Source organism: Tupaia chinensis, unplaced genomic scaffold, assembly GCF_000334495.1.
Source record: "Tupaia chinensis unplaced genomic scaffold, TupChi_1.0 Scaffold000288_2, whole genome shotgun sequence".
NCBI classification, from domain to species: domain Eukaryota; kingdom Metazoa; phylum Chordata; class Mammalia; order Scandentia; family Tupaiidae; genus Tupaia; species Tupaia belangeri.
In genome coordinates, this window is record NW_006159773.1 from 4434514 (window position 1) to 4451359 (window position 16846).

Sequence of the window (16846 nt, forward strand, 5' to 3'; positions counted from 1 at the left end):
TGTGTGTGTGTCTGGTCAAATTAAAATAAATAAAATTAAATAAAATAAATATATTTTTTAAAAAGATGACATCCTTTCCCTTTTTTGAAAGATTATCTTCCCAATGAAATGTGAAAAGCTGCTTTCTAATGTTGTAAATATGTTGATATTATTGTTTGTCTTTGTTTTACCGTCAGCCAAAAAATTGTGTGGGGAGTCTCTGATTTAGAGATAGTTTTATTTAAAGAAAAAATATTAAAGGAATTAGCCTGTTAGTGTTAAAAGATATGTAGTCTTATTTATGGAACTTGATTTTGTTCAATTGGCCAATCAACATGGATTCATAGCAAGCAACTGCCAGAAAAATTATTGCTGATTATTTTTCTTGCTGTTTACATCATCTAAGTTCAGGTATCAATGCAATAAATACCCACTGGGCATGATTCCATAGGGCCCCAAATCATGGCCTGTAGACAAACTTGACCAGGTCATGGGCTTTACAAGTGTTTCCGCTCTTTAGTATTTGGGAGAGACTTATATTACCTCTTTGATGAACTGTGATCCAGCAGAACTTTTTAAACCTTGTCTTAGAAGTGATGTAATGTGTATTCTTCTGGCATCAGCTCTGCGGAACAGAGTGTGAACATGTTGAATGCAGAGTCAAAGGTTATGGCAAAATTTTCAACAATAACAGAACTTAAAGGCATAACAACTACATAATTTCCCACTGTATATTGAAAATTAAGAAAATTCTTTTAAAGAGTTGCCTGTGGGTTTCTGTAATTGTGTTAGCTACATGATAATAGTAATAATAGTAAAGAAACAAATGACTAATTAGAAAGCAATGTGGTCACAACTGTGGGTGAAGATGTTTAATTTTGTGCTTCTAAACAACAACTAACAAGACATTTTAATATACTTAAGAGATTAAAGATGACTCTAGTTTTGATATCCTGAATGGAAAAACTATAAAAAAAAGCTCCCCCAAGTCCTAAACACCAAAAATGAAAAAAGAAACTATTGGATGTATGACAGTTCATTCATCACAGAGAGTGAACCTGAATAAGTGGTTCTTTAATGATAGACTATTGTGAAATTTATGAACTATATGTTTTACTGGAATATAAAACATTTAAAATAAAATGACGTATTTTATAGTTTTACAAAAAAATTTAAATAGACATTTAAATTCTTTTAAAATTTGAAACTTCAAAAATAATTTTGAAATATGCAATGTTGTATGTGTGTGTGCGTGTTTGTATGTGTTAAATATTTTTAGACAGGCTCTCACGGTGTTGTGATTCTCCTGTCTACTGAGCTGGGACTACTGGGGCATGCTACCATGCCCAACTTTTTAGGGTGAGCCAAGAATCAGACTTGGATCTCCCTTGTGGCCTCAACCTTCCAACTAGCAGTGTCAGTCAGAGCGTGCTACTGTGACTGGACTGGAACCTATTTACTCAAATATTTTTTATTCTGTTAAAGACTCTAGGAACATAAAATGAACAGAAAACATGTACTTCTGTTATATAGCAAAAGTCAAACAAACAAACAAAATGCATGTGCCAAAGTGAGAGACCTAACTTAGTTTTAAAAACAAAATAAGTTCGAGAGAAAAATTATTATTATCTTTTTTTGGAGAGATTTTTTGCTATAGGATGTCTGTGCTCACCAGAAGGACAAAGAGAGACAGAGAGACAGAAGGTGAGAAATCACCCCCCATGGGGGATGGCCACGCCACAATCCCTTCTACTTCATTCTCCTCTTGGGATCTTAGGCACGCATGCACACACAGCTGGCGTGATTTTAAGCCACCGGGTCTGGGACTTGAACCGGGGTCAACTACATGGGAGTCTAGCGACATAGCCATTACGTTCACTGCTGGTTCTGAGAGAAAAATTATAGTAGTTGTCATATGTGTGCTGGGGAAATGCTTACTCATTGATTCCTTCTGTTTATGATCTTAATCTTACTGGAGTTTGCCACTTATGCAAGTGGCTCCCACGATCTTTGCAGTTTTCATTTCCTGGTCAGTCTGAACCTGCTGTACCAGAAGGCTGAAGATCAAAGGGTGATTTGTGTTTTTTTGTATATAAACAGGAGTTGCTGAAGCGGACTCCACGGAAACACAGTGACTATGCAGCAGTAATGGAAGCCCTCCAAGCCATGAAAGCTGTCTGTTCCAACATAAACGAGGCTAAGAGACAGATGGAGAAATTAGAAGTTTTAGAGGAATGGCAATCTCACATTGAAGGCTGGGAGGTACATTTACTTTGGCCAACAATTGAGCTTAAAATAGTTGGTTATGTCACATGCTATCAGCAGAATGACTGGCATTGAATAGAACCATAAATGATTGTTTTCCTAGATATTGCTAGAAGACTACTCAATTTCAAAAAGTGCTCATTTTCATTATTGTTTAAAAAAATTTTGGGGGTGACAGTTCACTGACTTAACCAGAGAGGTTTGTGATGGAGCCAGTAGGCACTGTGTGGGCTCTGATCTCTGGTGTTTCACAATGTATGTGTTCTGAAGTATCCTTTTCCCATCCTAACTTCGGTCAATAAGTACAGAGCCTGAACCATCAAGAGAGTCAAAAAGGGGAGTGTTGTAATATTAAATTTAGACTCTAAACTACAGGCTTGAATTTGAATTTCATTCTAATTCTACTTAACCTAAGTAGAATTTGGTTTCTTTATTTTTAAAATGAAGAAATTGGTTATGATCTGTATTTTTAGGGTACATACAAGATGGAAAATATTGTTTTCGTGAGCCATTAAGGGAATTTTCAAAAAGATTTTAGAATTTTATCTGTATTGATGGGTTGATTGAGTTTTTTTCTATAGGGTACTTGTGCACAGGAGAGACAGGGACAGACAGAAAGTGAGAGATCACCTTGATGAGGGGATGGCCATGCTGCAGTACCTTCTCTTTCATTCTCCTCTTAGATCTTGGGCAGGCACACACATGCAACCAACATGAGTTTTAAGCCACCAGGTCCAGAACTTGAACTGTGTCGACTACGTGGGAGTTCAGCAAAGTATCATTATGTCATCTGCTGGTCCCATTTATTTATTTTTTAAAAAATTGCTATTGGATACATGCACTCAGCAGAAAGACAGAGAGACAGAAATAGAAAGAGAAGGAGAGAGAGACAGAAAGTGAGAACAAGCCAATTAGTCTGGAACTCAAACTGTTGGCCATGTGGGTGGGAGTCCAATGCCTTAACCACCACACCACCTGGTGGCCACAAAGAAATTTTTTTTTTCTAATGACAGAAAGCAAATAAAGAGTATGGTTTAGGATCTGGAAAATATTTTCAGCTATGATATCTTTCAATCCCATTTATTTCCTGGGCATTGGGCCCTGTATTACTTTACTGCTATTCAAAGAATAAATGTGAACTCTGGGGCTAGCTGTAGTGGCTCCATGGTAATATAGTATTCTGTGATGCTGGACCCACGTGGGAGGGTCCCCCAAGTTCATGTCTGTGAACTTCCCTATATGTGCTAGGTGTGTGCAGATATGTGAGCCAGGGTGGCTGAAGTTGGAAGTGAATCATGGTGTGGAGACCCTATTGAGAGTGCCTCTCTCTCTCATAAATTTTAAAATTAAACAAAAACTAAAATTTTGTCCTTAAATTGCATTAATTTAAGTGAGTAGGGGCTTTAGAATAGGGTTAATTTGTCTTCTTGTTATAAAGTAAGCAATTAGAACCAGCAGATGTGCTGGTTCAGGTACTAGACTCTCACATGGCTGACCATAGTTTAAGTCCCAGACCACCTGATGGGTTGAAAATCCATGTATGCGTGCATGCCCAAAATCTGAGGATGGAAAGGAAGGGATTGTGGCATGACCATCTCCCCTTGGGCGGGGGGGATTTCTCACTTTCTCTCTTTGTCTCTCTTCTCTTTGGTAAGCACATGAGCCTGATGGCAAAAACCTTTAAAAATAAAATTATTAAGCAATTAAGCTATATATATTTTTTAATGTTAGGAAAATTTAAAGTGCTCCCAGTCAGCTATTGTATCATATAAATCCACATGGATTGCTTTTATCTTTAGGACTTCATAGTTGGCTAATTTGTTTTTTATATCCAATATGTTGGTTTTCATTTAGACCTAAAATTATATCCACCCAGATATGCAAAGAACCTAAAACATTGACCCTAGGGAATTCTGTTTGTCCACTCTCTGCTCTGGATCTTTTAAAATGCTGACTTGGGTCTGACTTAGCTTCCTCTGTCTGTATTCTTTCATTTCAATTGTGCAGGGTGACCTCTCATTTCAGCATGAATGCTACCTCTTTCAACCAGTAAAAATGGCTGTGTGTTTTACAGTTGATTCATGATGATAATTCCTTTCCTGAGGAACGGTTGTCCTGCTGGGATGAGAAAAATGGAGTAAAGTTTGTTTTCGCAGTTCTGTTGTCACTCAGACTTTGGAAGAAAAACTGAACTTAGTTTAAATTGCAAGATTTGTCAGCGAACTTTGCCAAGCTGTTTACTAAGACAAAAACTCTAGAGACTCTTTTTGGTCCTCTAGGAAAATGGAATCTGTTGTCATTTTGTTTCTTCCTGGTGTCCTCATCTATCCTAAAAATTGGGTCTCCTGCAAGAATGAGACATTCCTTAAAAAATGCCGATATTGTTTGTGCTGTTTGCACTAGTTACTCAATGAGGGAATGTTTGTGGACCATGTATATTATGCTGAGTTTACAGCAGAGGGTACCTTGAATTCCCCAGCTCAGTGGTTGGTGCTTTTACACTATTCTGAGTGCTAGAGAAAAATGGAGCATTAAGATGGAAGAAAGTGGCTGGAATTTAGGGAATTCTGTGGTATAGTCAGAAAAATCAGATAGGATACAGTATCTGCATGCATGGGGGAGATAATATGAATGTTAATATTCTAGTCCATTCCATTGTTAATAACAGAAAATACTGGGTCTGGATACATTTAAGAGAGTAGAGGATTATTCAGCCCATGTTTGGAGGTTCAAGGTCCAAGGGCCACATCTGGTAAGGTTTTTTTCTATTGGTAGGGTCCCAAGGCCATGCATGGTGTCACATCGTGAGAAACCAGAAGTGCCTCCATCTCCCTGTGTGTATGTGTTTCTGTCCTCATTTCTGCTCCTTCGTAACCCAGCAGGCATCAATCATAGGGGCCCTACTCAAACCACAATCGCTCTCTAAGGTCCCACCTTTTGACAATGTGAAGGTATTAAGAGGAAACTTAAGTTTTAAATCTCAACATCTGAGTTTCGGGGGACACAAAACATAGCAGTTGGCTTCTGAGAAGGGTAACACACATTCTGCTTAAGTAGGATTCAACAGTGATTGCGTAAGACATAGGCATTTAGAGATGAAGTTTGAAGATTTGTGGGAAATACAGTGTAGACCAGGGATCAGTCAACTGGTTGACAACTTGTGAAGACCTCCAGTCACCTATTCTAGTTCACCATCTTAGCAAGTAGCAAGAAGGTTGGAAACTGCCAATCCTTCCTGGGGAGTTCAGGAGAAGCTGCTAATCTGATTGGACTTACAGATGCAAGAGACAGAGGGACAGAGTCATACAGGATGAATTCAGGTCCCAAGTGGGAGTGGGAGTGGGCTAAGGAACCACCTTTGGATTGTTAGCAGGGACAATTGCTCACCCTGCAGACAACTTTGTGTATATGTGGAGTGGCTCTTCTGGGTATAGGGCAAGGCCAAGTTCATATGTAGGGGGCATGACCTTCCACAACACAGGGATCAGTTATCAAGGCTGCGAGCCTCGAGCTTATGCTAAGGAACAGCTCCCTTTCTGGCTTCTTGTACAAGCTCTGCAGACCCTTCAGGACCTCCTTAGAGGTGACAGTCTTATTTCAGTAGCTAAAATTCTCTCGAATGGGATCCAAGGCTCATATACCATGGCTGCTCTATTTTCCTTTTAGATAGATTATGTTCCTACCTAAGTCACTTAATTTTCCAGGGTCTTATTTTCCCACCATTCCAGTCCTTTCCATTGTTAATAACAGCATATGTCTGAATCTGAGGAGTTTAAGAAAATAGAGGTTTAGTTAGGTCACATCTTGGAAATCCAGGGTCCAGGGACCACATCTGTAAGAGTCTTTTCTTTGGTGGCTCCAGAGGCTGTACAGGGGGTCATGTTGTTAGAGAATAGGAGCATGCATCTCTGTGTCCTTTCATGAGTCTCTATGTCATTTCTTTTCCTTTTAAACCCACCAGGAGTCTATCTTAGGGACTTCATCCTGGTCACCTGGTCATACCAAAGGCTGCACCTTTCAGCATCATCACTGGATTAGGCTTCCTCTTAATACCTTCCTAATGGCATAATGCATGAATCTGGGGTGGGGGGGACATATTCAAACTATGACATTCATTAATTAAATGGTTTTTTTTTAATGAAATCTCCCAGGTAACATGCCTGTCTAGTATTTTGTGCTAATAAGAAATTGTTTGCATTGCTGTGTGTTGAATTTAGGTTAATAAACAATGGAAATTTATTGTTCTCAAATAATATGATAGAGTGAAAAAAAGTAAGCAAGGCTTGTGAGCACACTGGATCTTTAATCTGAACTCTGAACTTCGGGGATCATACACAGTGTGGATTTTCATAGGGATCAAGCAAAACATGTGAAGTGCTTTGAATTTTGTAAGATACTATACAGCTATAAGGTCTTATTTTAAAGCTTTGAGAAATTCTCATTTGTTTAATATATGTACTTCTCTACTGAAGGTGTTATATTATGTAGTTATTTGGCTCACAGAAATGAGACCTAAAAGACAAATTAAGATAGCGAGTAACTTACAAAATCAGTAGAAAAGCTATAGTGTCAGATTTTTTTTTTTCCTGACAGTTTTTTTTTTGTTTTCTTTTGCTCTAGGGTGTGTGCACTCACCAGAAAGACAGAGAGACACAGAAAGAGAGAAATCACCCCCCGGGGGGATGGCTATGCTGCAATCCCTTCTCCTCCATTATCCTCTCAGGATTTTGGGCACTCAATGCACATGCGCCCGGCGTTAGTTTAAGCCACTGGGTCTGGGACTCGCATCACGGTTGACTACATGGGAGTCTAGCAACATAGCCATTACGCCAACTGCTGGTCCCTATAGTATCTGATTTAAAAGGTGTATCTAGGCAATTAGAACTATGTCGCAATCGCATCTTTGCCTAGCTAAAATAAATAGGCTCTAATAATATTTTTAAGACTTATTTTATTTAAATGTATTTATTTTAATTTGACTAGAAAGGGACAGAGTAAGAGAGAGAGAGAGAGAGATTGAGAGAAAGTGAAAATGTAAAAAAGCAAGCCTCCAGGTCTAGGACTTGAACTGCTCTTGAGCATGTGGGTGTCCAGTGCCCTTAATCACCACACTACCTGCCAGCCCCTAGGCTGTAATAAGTTTTTCCATCCTGATATACTCCACTAGAGATCCAAGATGGAATGGCGATGGGGGCAGGTGAGGGCAACAGTGGTGCAACCTTAAAATGTGAAGCTCTGAGGTATAGCAGGTGGTATGGTGGTTAAGGTGTTGGACTCCCACATGCCTGACCATGGTCTGAGTTTCAGACCTGGTGGCATAAAAATCATGCCAGGTGCATGTGTGTATGTGTGCCCCAAATCCCAGGAGGAGAATGGAAGAGAAGGGATTGCAGGGTGGCCATTCCTCCTGGGGAGTAATTTTCCCTCTGTCTTTCTCTCTCTGGCAAGCGCATACACCTTATGGCAAATATCTAAAAACATTTATTTATTTTTAGTGAAGCTCTGTGGGGGCAGACCTACATGGGAAGGTTGCTTGTTCACATCTGGAAACCTCCGTGAACATATCTAACACACAGGAGCCAGGCTGGAGAGGCTAGGGGGTAGGTCATAGCTTCAAGATCCTGTTAGAAAGGGCTATCCCTCTCCCTTTTTCTCTGTCTCACTCTTTGTATAAATAAACAAACTTAAAAATTTCAAGATCAAAATCCTGGATTCCACTAATCATTTTTTTTAAGAGATTTTTGCTATGGGGTACTTGTGCTCGCCATAGAGATGGAGAGACTGAGACAGAAAACAAGAAATCACGTCCTGGGGGAATGGCCACATCTCAATCCTTTTTCCTCCATTCTCCTATCAGGATTTGGGGCACATATGCGTACATGCCCAGAATGACTTTAAAGCCTCTGGGTCTAGGACTTGAACCACAGTTGACTACGAGGGAGTCCAGCTATATAACCATTACACCATCTGCTGGTCCCTAGATTCCACTAATCTTGCTTATATATGTAACTTTGCTAAAGGGAGGGTAATCATCCTTGAATGCCAATAATCCAGTTTCCTTTTGGAGAAATACTGATCATCTATTGGATGTAATCTTGGTGAGTCTCAATAGTTTGTGAGGTATCATAATCCTTATTATACAGATTTTAAAACAAAGACTGCTTAGCTTATTTGAGTTCTTACAACTAACAAGTAACAAGATTTAGATTTGAAAATAGACTGATTCTAAAGCTTATATTCCTTATCTTGAGATATTATATCCACAAAGACACAAATTTAACAAATTCTTTACATTCAGTTTGTTTTCCTGCTTGTTTTAAAGTAAGTTCATTGTGGAAATTAATTGGCCAGTATTTATATAGTAGCTGCTATGACGGAAGCTCTGTAGTTTGTTTTAATTGTTCATTTTTGAAGTTATGCCTTTTATTCATGTAGGTGATTATAACGTCAGTTATATATCTTATTCAGCATTCAGAACATTTCCCCCAAGATATTCTGCTTACTGTAGGGCAGTGATTAATATGCGCTGGAGGGGAAGTTTATTAGCTGTTTAATCAGAGTCACTGATTCCTTTTGTAGAACAAGACTGCTCTCAGACTGCTTCTTGGTTGACTGATGGTTTCGTAATGATAACTGTAACCTTTGGCGTGATACTGAAGTACTCTGACAAGGGACTATCAATAAACTTTACATCATTTAGAAATTCAGCTTTTTGTCCTTGATATGACTGTTTGAAATTGATCTCTCAAACCTGGAAAAAAATATCGCAACTGAAGATAGTGCATTATAAATATATGAAGATGCTGAGATTCAAGATAGTTACTGTGTGTTAGAAAGTAAAGAGAACCAATAGAAATTTGACACCTCTTGATTATCATTTTGCATGGAAAAATGCAATGCTACAAGACCCTTTTTAAAATCACCTCCTGTGGGGCAGCAGGAGACATGATGGTTAAGGCACTGGATTCCCACAAGGCTGACTACGTCCAAGCCATGGCTTGTGCATGTGTGCACAAAATTTTGGGAGGTGAATGGGGAGAGAAGCAATTATGGTGTGGCCATCCCCCCTGGGGGAGTGATTTCTCATTTTTCCCTCTCTCTGTCTCTTTCCAGTGAGCGCATGCACCCCACGGCAAAAACCTTAAAAAAAAAATCACTACTTGTTGGTTTTGGAACCTGTGGCTCACTTTTGATTGAGTTTGTTCCTGAGAGAGTATTGACTTCAAGTCACATTCTCTTGTTATTTTATGAACATGAGTCCTCCAGAGATTGGTGGTGAGATCTGTTTTTGTCTTCTGTACTAGGTGATGTGGTAGCTGCAAACTTGCCTACTACTTTCAGGTAGAATTGATTTAAAGAGGGTCCTTGTTATTTGAGGAGAAGAAGTTCTGGAAAAAGACCCTTGAAAGAGAATCTGTTTCAAAAGAGGAGCAAAATTTCCTAATGGAAGAAGGGTATTTGGAATTTTTAACTTGGCAAAATGAAAATTTATATGATTAGTTTCCTTATTTTACATATAACAGCATTTAGGTTTTAATTTTAGTTAATAATTTGAATCTCAAAAAATGTGAGTCAAACTCTGAGGGCTGAGCTTAGGTGGTGTTCTGGTCTGCAGTGTGAAAGTTGTGTGGCTGATGGTGCATTGGGATCCCTGGGTCGGCCTGAAAACACAGGGCATGTGTACAGATGCCCAAGATCCTGGCTGGAAGGATGGGGAAAGGGGATTACAGCGTGATGAGACCCTATTAAGGATGCTTCTCTTTCTCCTGTTTCTCGCATGCGTAGGCATGTGCTCGTTATAATAAAAAATGCATTTTTTGGGGGGAAATATATTTTATGACAAAATTGTATGATAAGTAACATGATACTCTTCATTTTATGTTTGATTTCATATTACTTTCCAAAGATTTTTCTTCTATTTTTGGAAGGAAGAATGGTTAGCTGCTTCATCAGTTTTCTCGGGAGACTCCTTTGATATTCAAACTTCTTTCTTATGAAGCATCCAGACGGTCATTCTTGTCCATTTTTTTCCTTCTGCTATGATTGGGTCCGTTAGATCTTGGTCTGCTAGTACATTGTATATGAGTGGGGATATTTCAAGGCCTTGGGTCGTCTTTCATCTTTTCCAGGATTGTGGTTTCTCTGTCCAGTCAGCGTTTTCTGATATTGACATACTACGTTTAGTTGACAAGATGAACAATGTAGACCTTTGTGGTAAGCAGAGAGAATTGATAATGAAGTTTAATTTTATACTTAATTAATTACTATAGTTTCATGCAAATCATTCCATATTGCAATGAGGCCACTTGCTAGAGATTTATACCAGGAAAAAAGGTTTAGCAGATTGCCTGGCATGTATTAAATAGAAACATTAAAAACTCAATCTTAGTATCCATCTAAAGTATTATACATGGTTATTCAGTAACAAAATGTGTATTTACCTAAGGGTTGATACCTAGATTAAAAAATTAACATTGATTTTCAAAATTAAGATAAAATACTCATCAGGTATTTTAGTAATCAGTAACATCATGCAGACGTAAATGTTCCATCATGATGAAACATACGGTGGCTGTAACAGTGACCTCGCACCCCACAATGAACACCTCTCCTGCCTGGACCCTGGGGTGCAGCAGAGACTACCCCAGGCAGAGACCTGTGCTTACTTTTATCTCCATGTCACACAGCTGCCCTACTGTGCCCCAGTTTAGGTACTCTGAGCCCCCGAGGCAGTGATGTTCCAAGTACTGACATCACACTGCATGCTTCAGCATCTACGGAAGTGGCTTGGGCCCTACTCCAGATTCCTCGGTTTTCCTTTCTGAGAGTAGGCTCAGGAACCTGGAGGGTTTAACAGGCTCCTCAGGTGTGTCTTCCACACTCTGAAATTTTTTGAGAACTTTGTCCTAGCAGCGTTGATCTCTTTCTGTGACCTACCTGCCTTGTTTCATTGTTTACACTTTTAATTTTCTAACTCATGTGTTTGACATTCTCGTTTTATAGGCTTTAGTTTTCCTGACTCCTCCTTAGCCGTCTGTTGCTCATAGCATTACTTTAATTCAATTTCTCTTGGGAATGTTGAAGCTTGACTTCTTTATCTCCAACTCCAGATGTTCTTTTAGCACTTTTAGATAAGTGAAAAAAATGCACATAAATTTCAAAATATTATAACTTTCATTACTCCAAAGATAAAGTCACGAGATCATGATATTTTCATTTTCACTCTAGGGTGGCATAAAAATCATGCCAGGTGCATGTGTGTATGTGTGCCCCAAATCCCAGGAGGAGAATGGAAGAGAAGGGATTGCAGGGTGGCCATTCCTCCTGGGGAGTAATTTTCCATCTGTCTTTCTCTCTCTGGCAAGCGCATACACCTTATGGCAAATATCTAAAAACATTTATTTATTTTTAGTGAAGCTCTGTGGGGGCAGACCTACATGGGAAGGTTGCTTGTTCACATCTGGAAACCTCCGTGAACATATCTAACACACAGGAGCCAGGCTGGAGAGGCTAGGGGAGGGCTATCCCTCTCCCTTTTTCTCTGTCTCACTCTTTGTATAAATAAACAAACTTAAAAATTTCAAGATCAAAATCCTGGATTCCACTAATCATTTTTTTTAAGAGATTTTTGCTATGGGGTACTTGTGCTCGCCATAGAGATGGAGAGACTGAGACAGAAAACAAGAAATCACGTCCTGGGGGAATGGCCACATCTCAATCCTTTTTCCTCCATTCTCCTATCAGGATTTGGGGCACATATGCGTACATGCCCAGAATGACTTTAAAGCCTCTGGGTCTAGGACTTGAACCACAGTTGACTACGAGGGAGTCCAGCTATATAACCATTACACCATCTGCTGGTCCCTAGATTCCACTAATCTTGCTTATATATGTAACTTTGCTAAAGGGAGGGTAATCATCCTTGAATGCCAATAATCCAGTTTCCTTTTGGAGAAATACTGATCATCTATTGGATGTAATCTTGGTGAGTCTCAATAGTTTGTGAGGTATCATAATCCTTATTATACAGATTTTAAAACAAAGACTGCTTAGCTTATTTGAGTTCTTACAACTAACAAGTAACAAGATTTAGATTTGAAAATAGACTGATTCTAAAGCTTATATTCCTTATCTTGAGATATTATATCCACAAAGACACAAATTTAACAAATTCTTTACATTCAGTTTGTTTTCCTGCTTGTTTTAAAGTAAGTTCATTGTGGAAATTAATTGGCCAGTATTTATATAGTAGCTGCTATGACGGAAGCTCTGTAGTTTGTTTTAATTGTTCATTTTTGAAGTTATGCCTTTTATTCATGTAGGTGATTATAACGTCAGTTATATATCTTATTCAGCATTCAGAACATTTCCCCCAAGATATTCTGCTTACTGTAGGGCAGTGATTAATATGCGCTGGAGGGGAAGTTTATTAGCTGTTTAATCAGAGTCACTGATTCCTTTTGTAGAACAAGACTGCTCTCAGACTGCTTCTTGGTTGACTGATGGTTTCGTAATGATAACTGTAACCTTTGGCGTGATACTGAAGTACTCTGACAAGGGACTATCAATAAACTTTACATCATTTAGAAATTCAGCTTTTTGTCCTTGATATGACTGTTTGAAATTGATCTCTCAAACCTGGAAAAAAATATCGCAACTGAAGATAGTGCATTATAAATATATGAAGATGCTGAGATTCAAGATAGTTACTGTGTGTTAGAAAGTAAAGAGAACCAATAGAAATTTGACACCTCTTGATTATCATTTTGCATGGAAAAATGCAATGCTACAAGACCCTTTTTAAAATCACCTCCTGTGGGGCAGCAGGAGACATGATGGTTAAGGCACTGGATTCCCACAAGGCTGACTACGTCCAAGCCATGGCTTGTGCATGTGTGCACAAAATTTTGGGAGGTGAATGGGGAGAGAAGCAATTATGGTGTGGCCATCCCCCCTGGGGGAGTGATTTCTCATTTTTCCCTCTCTCTGTCTCTTTCCAGTGAGCGCATGCACCCCACGGCAAAAACCTTAAAAAAAAAATCACTACTTGTTGGTTTTGGAACCTGTGGCTCACTTTTGATTGAGTTTGTTCCTGAGAGAGTATTGACTTCAAGTCACATTCTCTTGTTATTTTATGAACATGAGTCCTCCAGAGATTGGTGGTGAGATCTGTTTTTGTCTTCTGTACTAGGTGATGTGGTAGCTGCAAACTTGCCTACTACTTTCAGGTAGAATTGATTTAAAGAGGGTCCTTGTTATTTGAGGAGAAGAAGTTCTGGAAAAAGACCCTTGAAAGAGAATCTGTTTCAAAAGAGGAGCAAAATTTCCTAATGGAAGAAGGGTATTTGGAATTTTTAACTTGGCAAAATGAAAATTTATATGATTAGTTTCCTTATTTTACATATAACAGCATTTAGGTTTTAATTTTAGTTAATAATTTGAATCTCAAAAAATGTGAGTCAAACTCTGAGGGCTGAGCTTAGGTGGTGTTCTGGTCTGCAGTGTGAAAGTTGTGTGGCTGATGGTGCATTGGGATCCCTGGGTCGGCCTGAAAACACAGGGCATGTGTACAGATGCCCAAGATCCTGGCTGGAAGGATGGGGAAAGGGGATTACAGCGTGATGAGACCCTATTAAGGATGCTTCTCTTTCTCCTGTTTCTCGCATGCGTAGGCATGTGCTCGTTATAATAAAAAATGCATTTTTTGGGGGGAAATATATTTTATGACAAAATTGTATGATAAGTAACATGATACTCTTCATTTTATGTTTGATTTCATATTACTTTCCAAAGATTTTTCTTCTATTTTTGGAAGGAAGAATGGTTAGCTGCTTCATCAGTTTTCTCGGGAGACTCCTTTGATATTCAAACTTCTTTCTTATGAAGCATCCAGACGGTCATTCTTGTCCATTTTTTTCCTTCTGCTATGATTGGGTCCGTTAGATCTTGGTCTGCTAGTACATTGTATATGAGTGGGGATATTTCAAGGCCTTGGGTCGTCTTTCATCTTTTCCAGGATTGTGGTTTCTCTGTCCAGTCAGCGTTTTCTGATATTGACATACTACGTTTAGTTGACAAGATGAACAATGTAGACCTTTGTGGTAAGCAGAGAGAATTGATAATGAAGTTTAATTTTATACTTAATTAATTACTATAGTTTCATGCAAATCATTCCATATTGCAATGAGGCCACTTGCTAGAGATTTATACCAGGAAAAAAGGTTTAGCAGATTGCCTGGCATGTATTAAATAGAAACATTAAAAACTCAATCTTAGTATCCATCTAAAGTATTATACATGGTTATTCAGTAACAAAATGTGTATTTACCTAAGGGTTGATACCTAGATTAAAAAATTAACATTGATTTTCAAAATTAAGATAAAATACTCATCAGGTATTTTAGTAATCAGTAACATCATGCAGACGTAAATGTTCCATCATGATGAAACATACGGTGGCTGTAACAGTGACCTCGCACCCCACAATGAACACCTCTCCTGCCTGGACCCTGGGGTGCAGCAGAGACTACCCCAGGCAGAGACCTGTGCTTACTTTTATCTCCATGTCACACAGCTGCCCTACTGTGCCCCAGTTTAGGTACTCTGAGCCCCCGAGGCAGTGATGTTCCAAGTACTGACATCACACTGCATGCTTCAGCATCTACGGAAGTGGCTTGGGCCCTACTCCAGATTCCTCGGTTTTCCTTTCTGAGAGTAGGCTCAGGAACCTGGAGGGTTTAACAGGCTCCTCAGGTGTGTCTTCCACACTCTGAAATTTTTTGAGAACTTTGTCCTAGCAGCGTTGATCTCTTTCTGTGACCTACCTGCCTTGTTTCATTGTTTACACTTTTAATTTTCTAACTCATGTGTTTGACATTCTCGTTTTATAGGCTTTAGTTTTCCTGACTCCTCCTTAGCCGTCTGTTGCTCATAGCATTACTTTAATTCAATTTCTCTTGGGAATGTTGAAGCTTGACTTCTTTATCTCCAACTCCAGATGTTCTTTTAGCACTTTTAGATAAGTGAAAAAAATGCACATAAATTTCAAAATATTATAACTTTCATTACTCCAAAGATAAAGTCACGAGATCATGATATTTTCATTTTCACTCTAGAAAAATGTTATTAGGTCATGTAATGAATGAGTATGCTCTGGCCAATTGTCAATAAATAAGGTGAAAGTCTTTATAGAGTTACTCCTTTTAATATTTTTTATGTTTTTATTGTTTTTCTTTCTTCTGCATCCTAGAGTGTGTGTGTGACACACACACACACACACACACACACACACACACACACATATATAGATATATATATAGAGAGAGAGAAAGAGAGAAAGCTCTACTATAAATTTAGACAATTTCATGTACTTTGTATGTGTCCAGGAAGCACTTTTCCATACTGGAAAAAAGGAAAAGCAAAGAATGATGGACACTGACATCTTGAATTAATTTGAAATCCTCTCCTTTTAAAGTGACATAGGTAATATGTATTACATATACTTCGCAAGCACATGAACATTAAAAAAAAAAAAGCAAAACACTGAGGGGGGCACAGAATCTCTTAGCAGTTGTTTGGGCTGTGGAAATTGACCAGAACATGACAGGAAGGGGAAGGAGACCTACAGTCAATATATGACTATTGGTACCATTTGAACTTTATCCTGTGCATACATTGCTTCTTAAAACAAGAAACATACATTTCTGGCATGCCCTCTGTCATTAAAATAAAATAAAAATAAGAACAAGTATAAGGTGCCAGCCCTGTGACTTAGTGGTTAAGGGAGCAAGATCCCACAGGATCAACTGTGATTTGAATTTCGGCCCCAGAGACCTGAAAAATACACCAGATGTGTGTGAGTGTATTCCCAAAATCCCGACAGGAGGGGAAATAGAGGAGAAGGGATTGGGGTGTGTCTTTGCTCCATCGAGGGATGATTTTTCCTTCTCCTCTTTCTGTCTGGCAAGCACAGAAGTGCAAGCACCCTCTGACAATTAAAAAATAAATCAATGAAAATAAGAATCATTTTAAGCAGAAAAATAATCGAACACACATAAGCTTCAGTCAAGTAATCAGACATTGTTTCTGCATTTTTCCTGACTCAGGGGTCCAACATAACCGACACCTGCACTGAAATGTTAATGTGTGGAGTCTTACTGAAAATTTCTTCTGGAAATATTCAAGAACGAGTGTTTTTTCTCTTTGATAATCTTTTGGTCTACTGCAAAAGAAAACACAGGTAAGATCATAAACAGGTCATACTTTAGAAAATGTTTAGTCATCTCACTGGTTCCCTTTTCCTTTGGCTTCTGAGAACTCAATTCTCATTAGGCAACTTCTTCACGAATGTTCAGCCTGCTCCCTGGTTGTTCTCTTCACCGTCTTGTAAAACCTAACTGAAATGTTACTGTCATCTGATGATACTACCTTCCCAGAGCCCTCAGAAGTTGAGGTGTTGTTTCCTCCCAATGTCCACCTTGGCTCCTGTAGAGGCCAGCATGTCTTACTTGCTTCCTAATCCCTCTCCCCAACCAGTTCCCCACTTCCTTCAGGAATCCCAGCACAGGTGAAGTTCATGCCATGTATTTCTTTCCTGACTCTT

General features: G+C 38.9%; 1 protein-coding gene across 2 annotated transcripts in view; it reads left to right on the plus strand.

Moving 5' to 3' along the window:
* Nucleotides 1–16846, plus strand: part of PREX2 (phosphatidylinositol-3,4,5-trisphosphate dependent Rac exchange factor 2) — a gene marked incomplete in the record, with an annotated part of 373689 nt that overhangs the window by 104864 nt on the left and 251979 nt on the right. For both annotated transcript variants that reach the window (XM_027772626.1, XM_027772627.1), the window contains 2 exon segments: nucleotides 2080–2241; nucleotides 16350–16483. In XM_027772626.1, coding sequence (XP_027628427.1) covers nucleotides 2080–2241; nucleotides 16350–16483 — 296 coding nt within the window.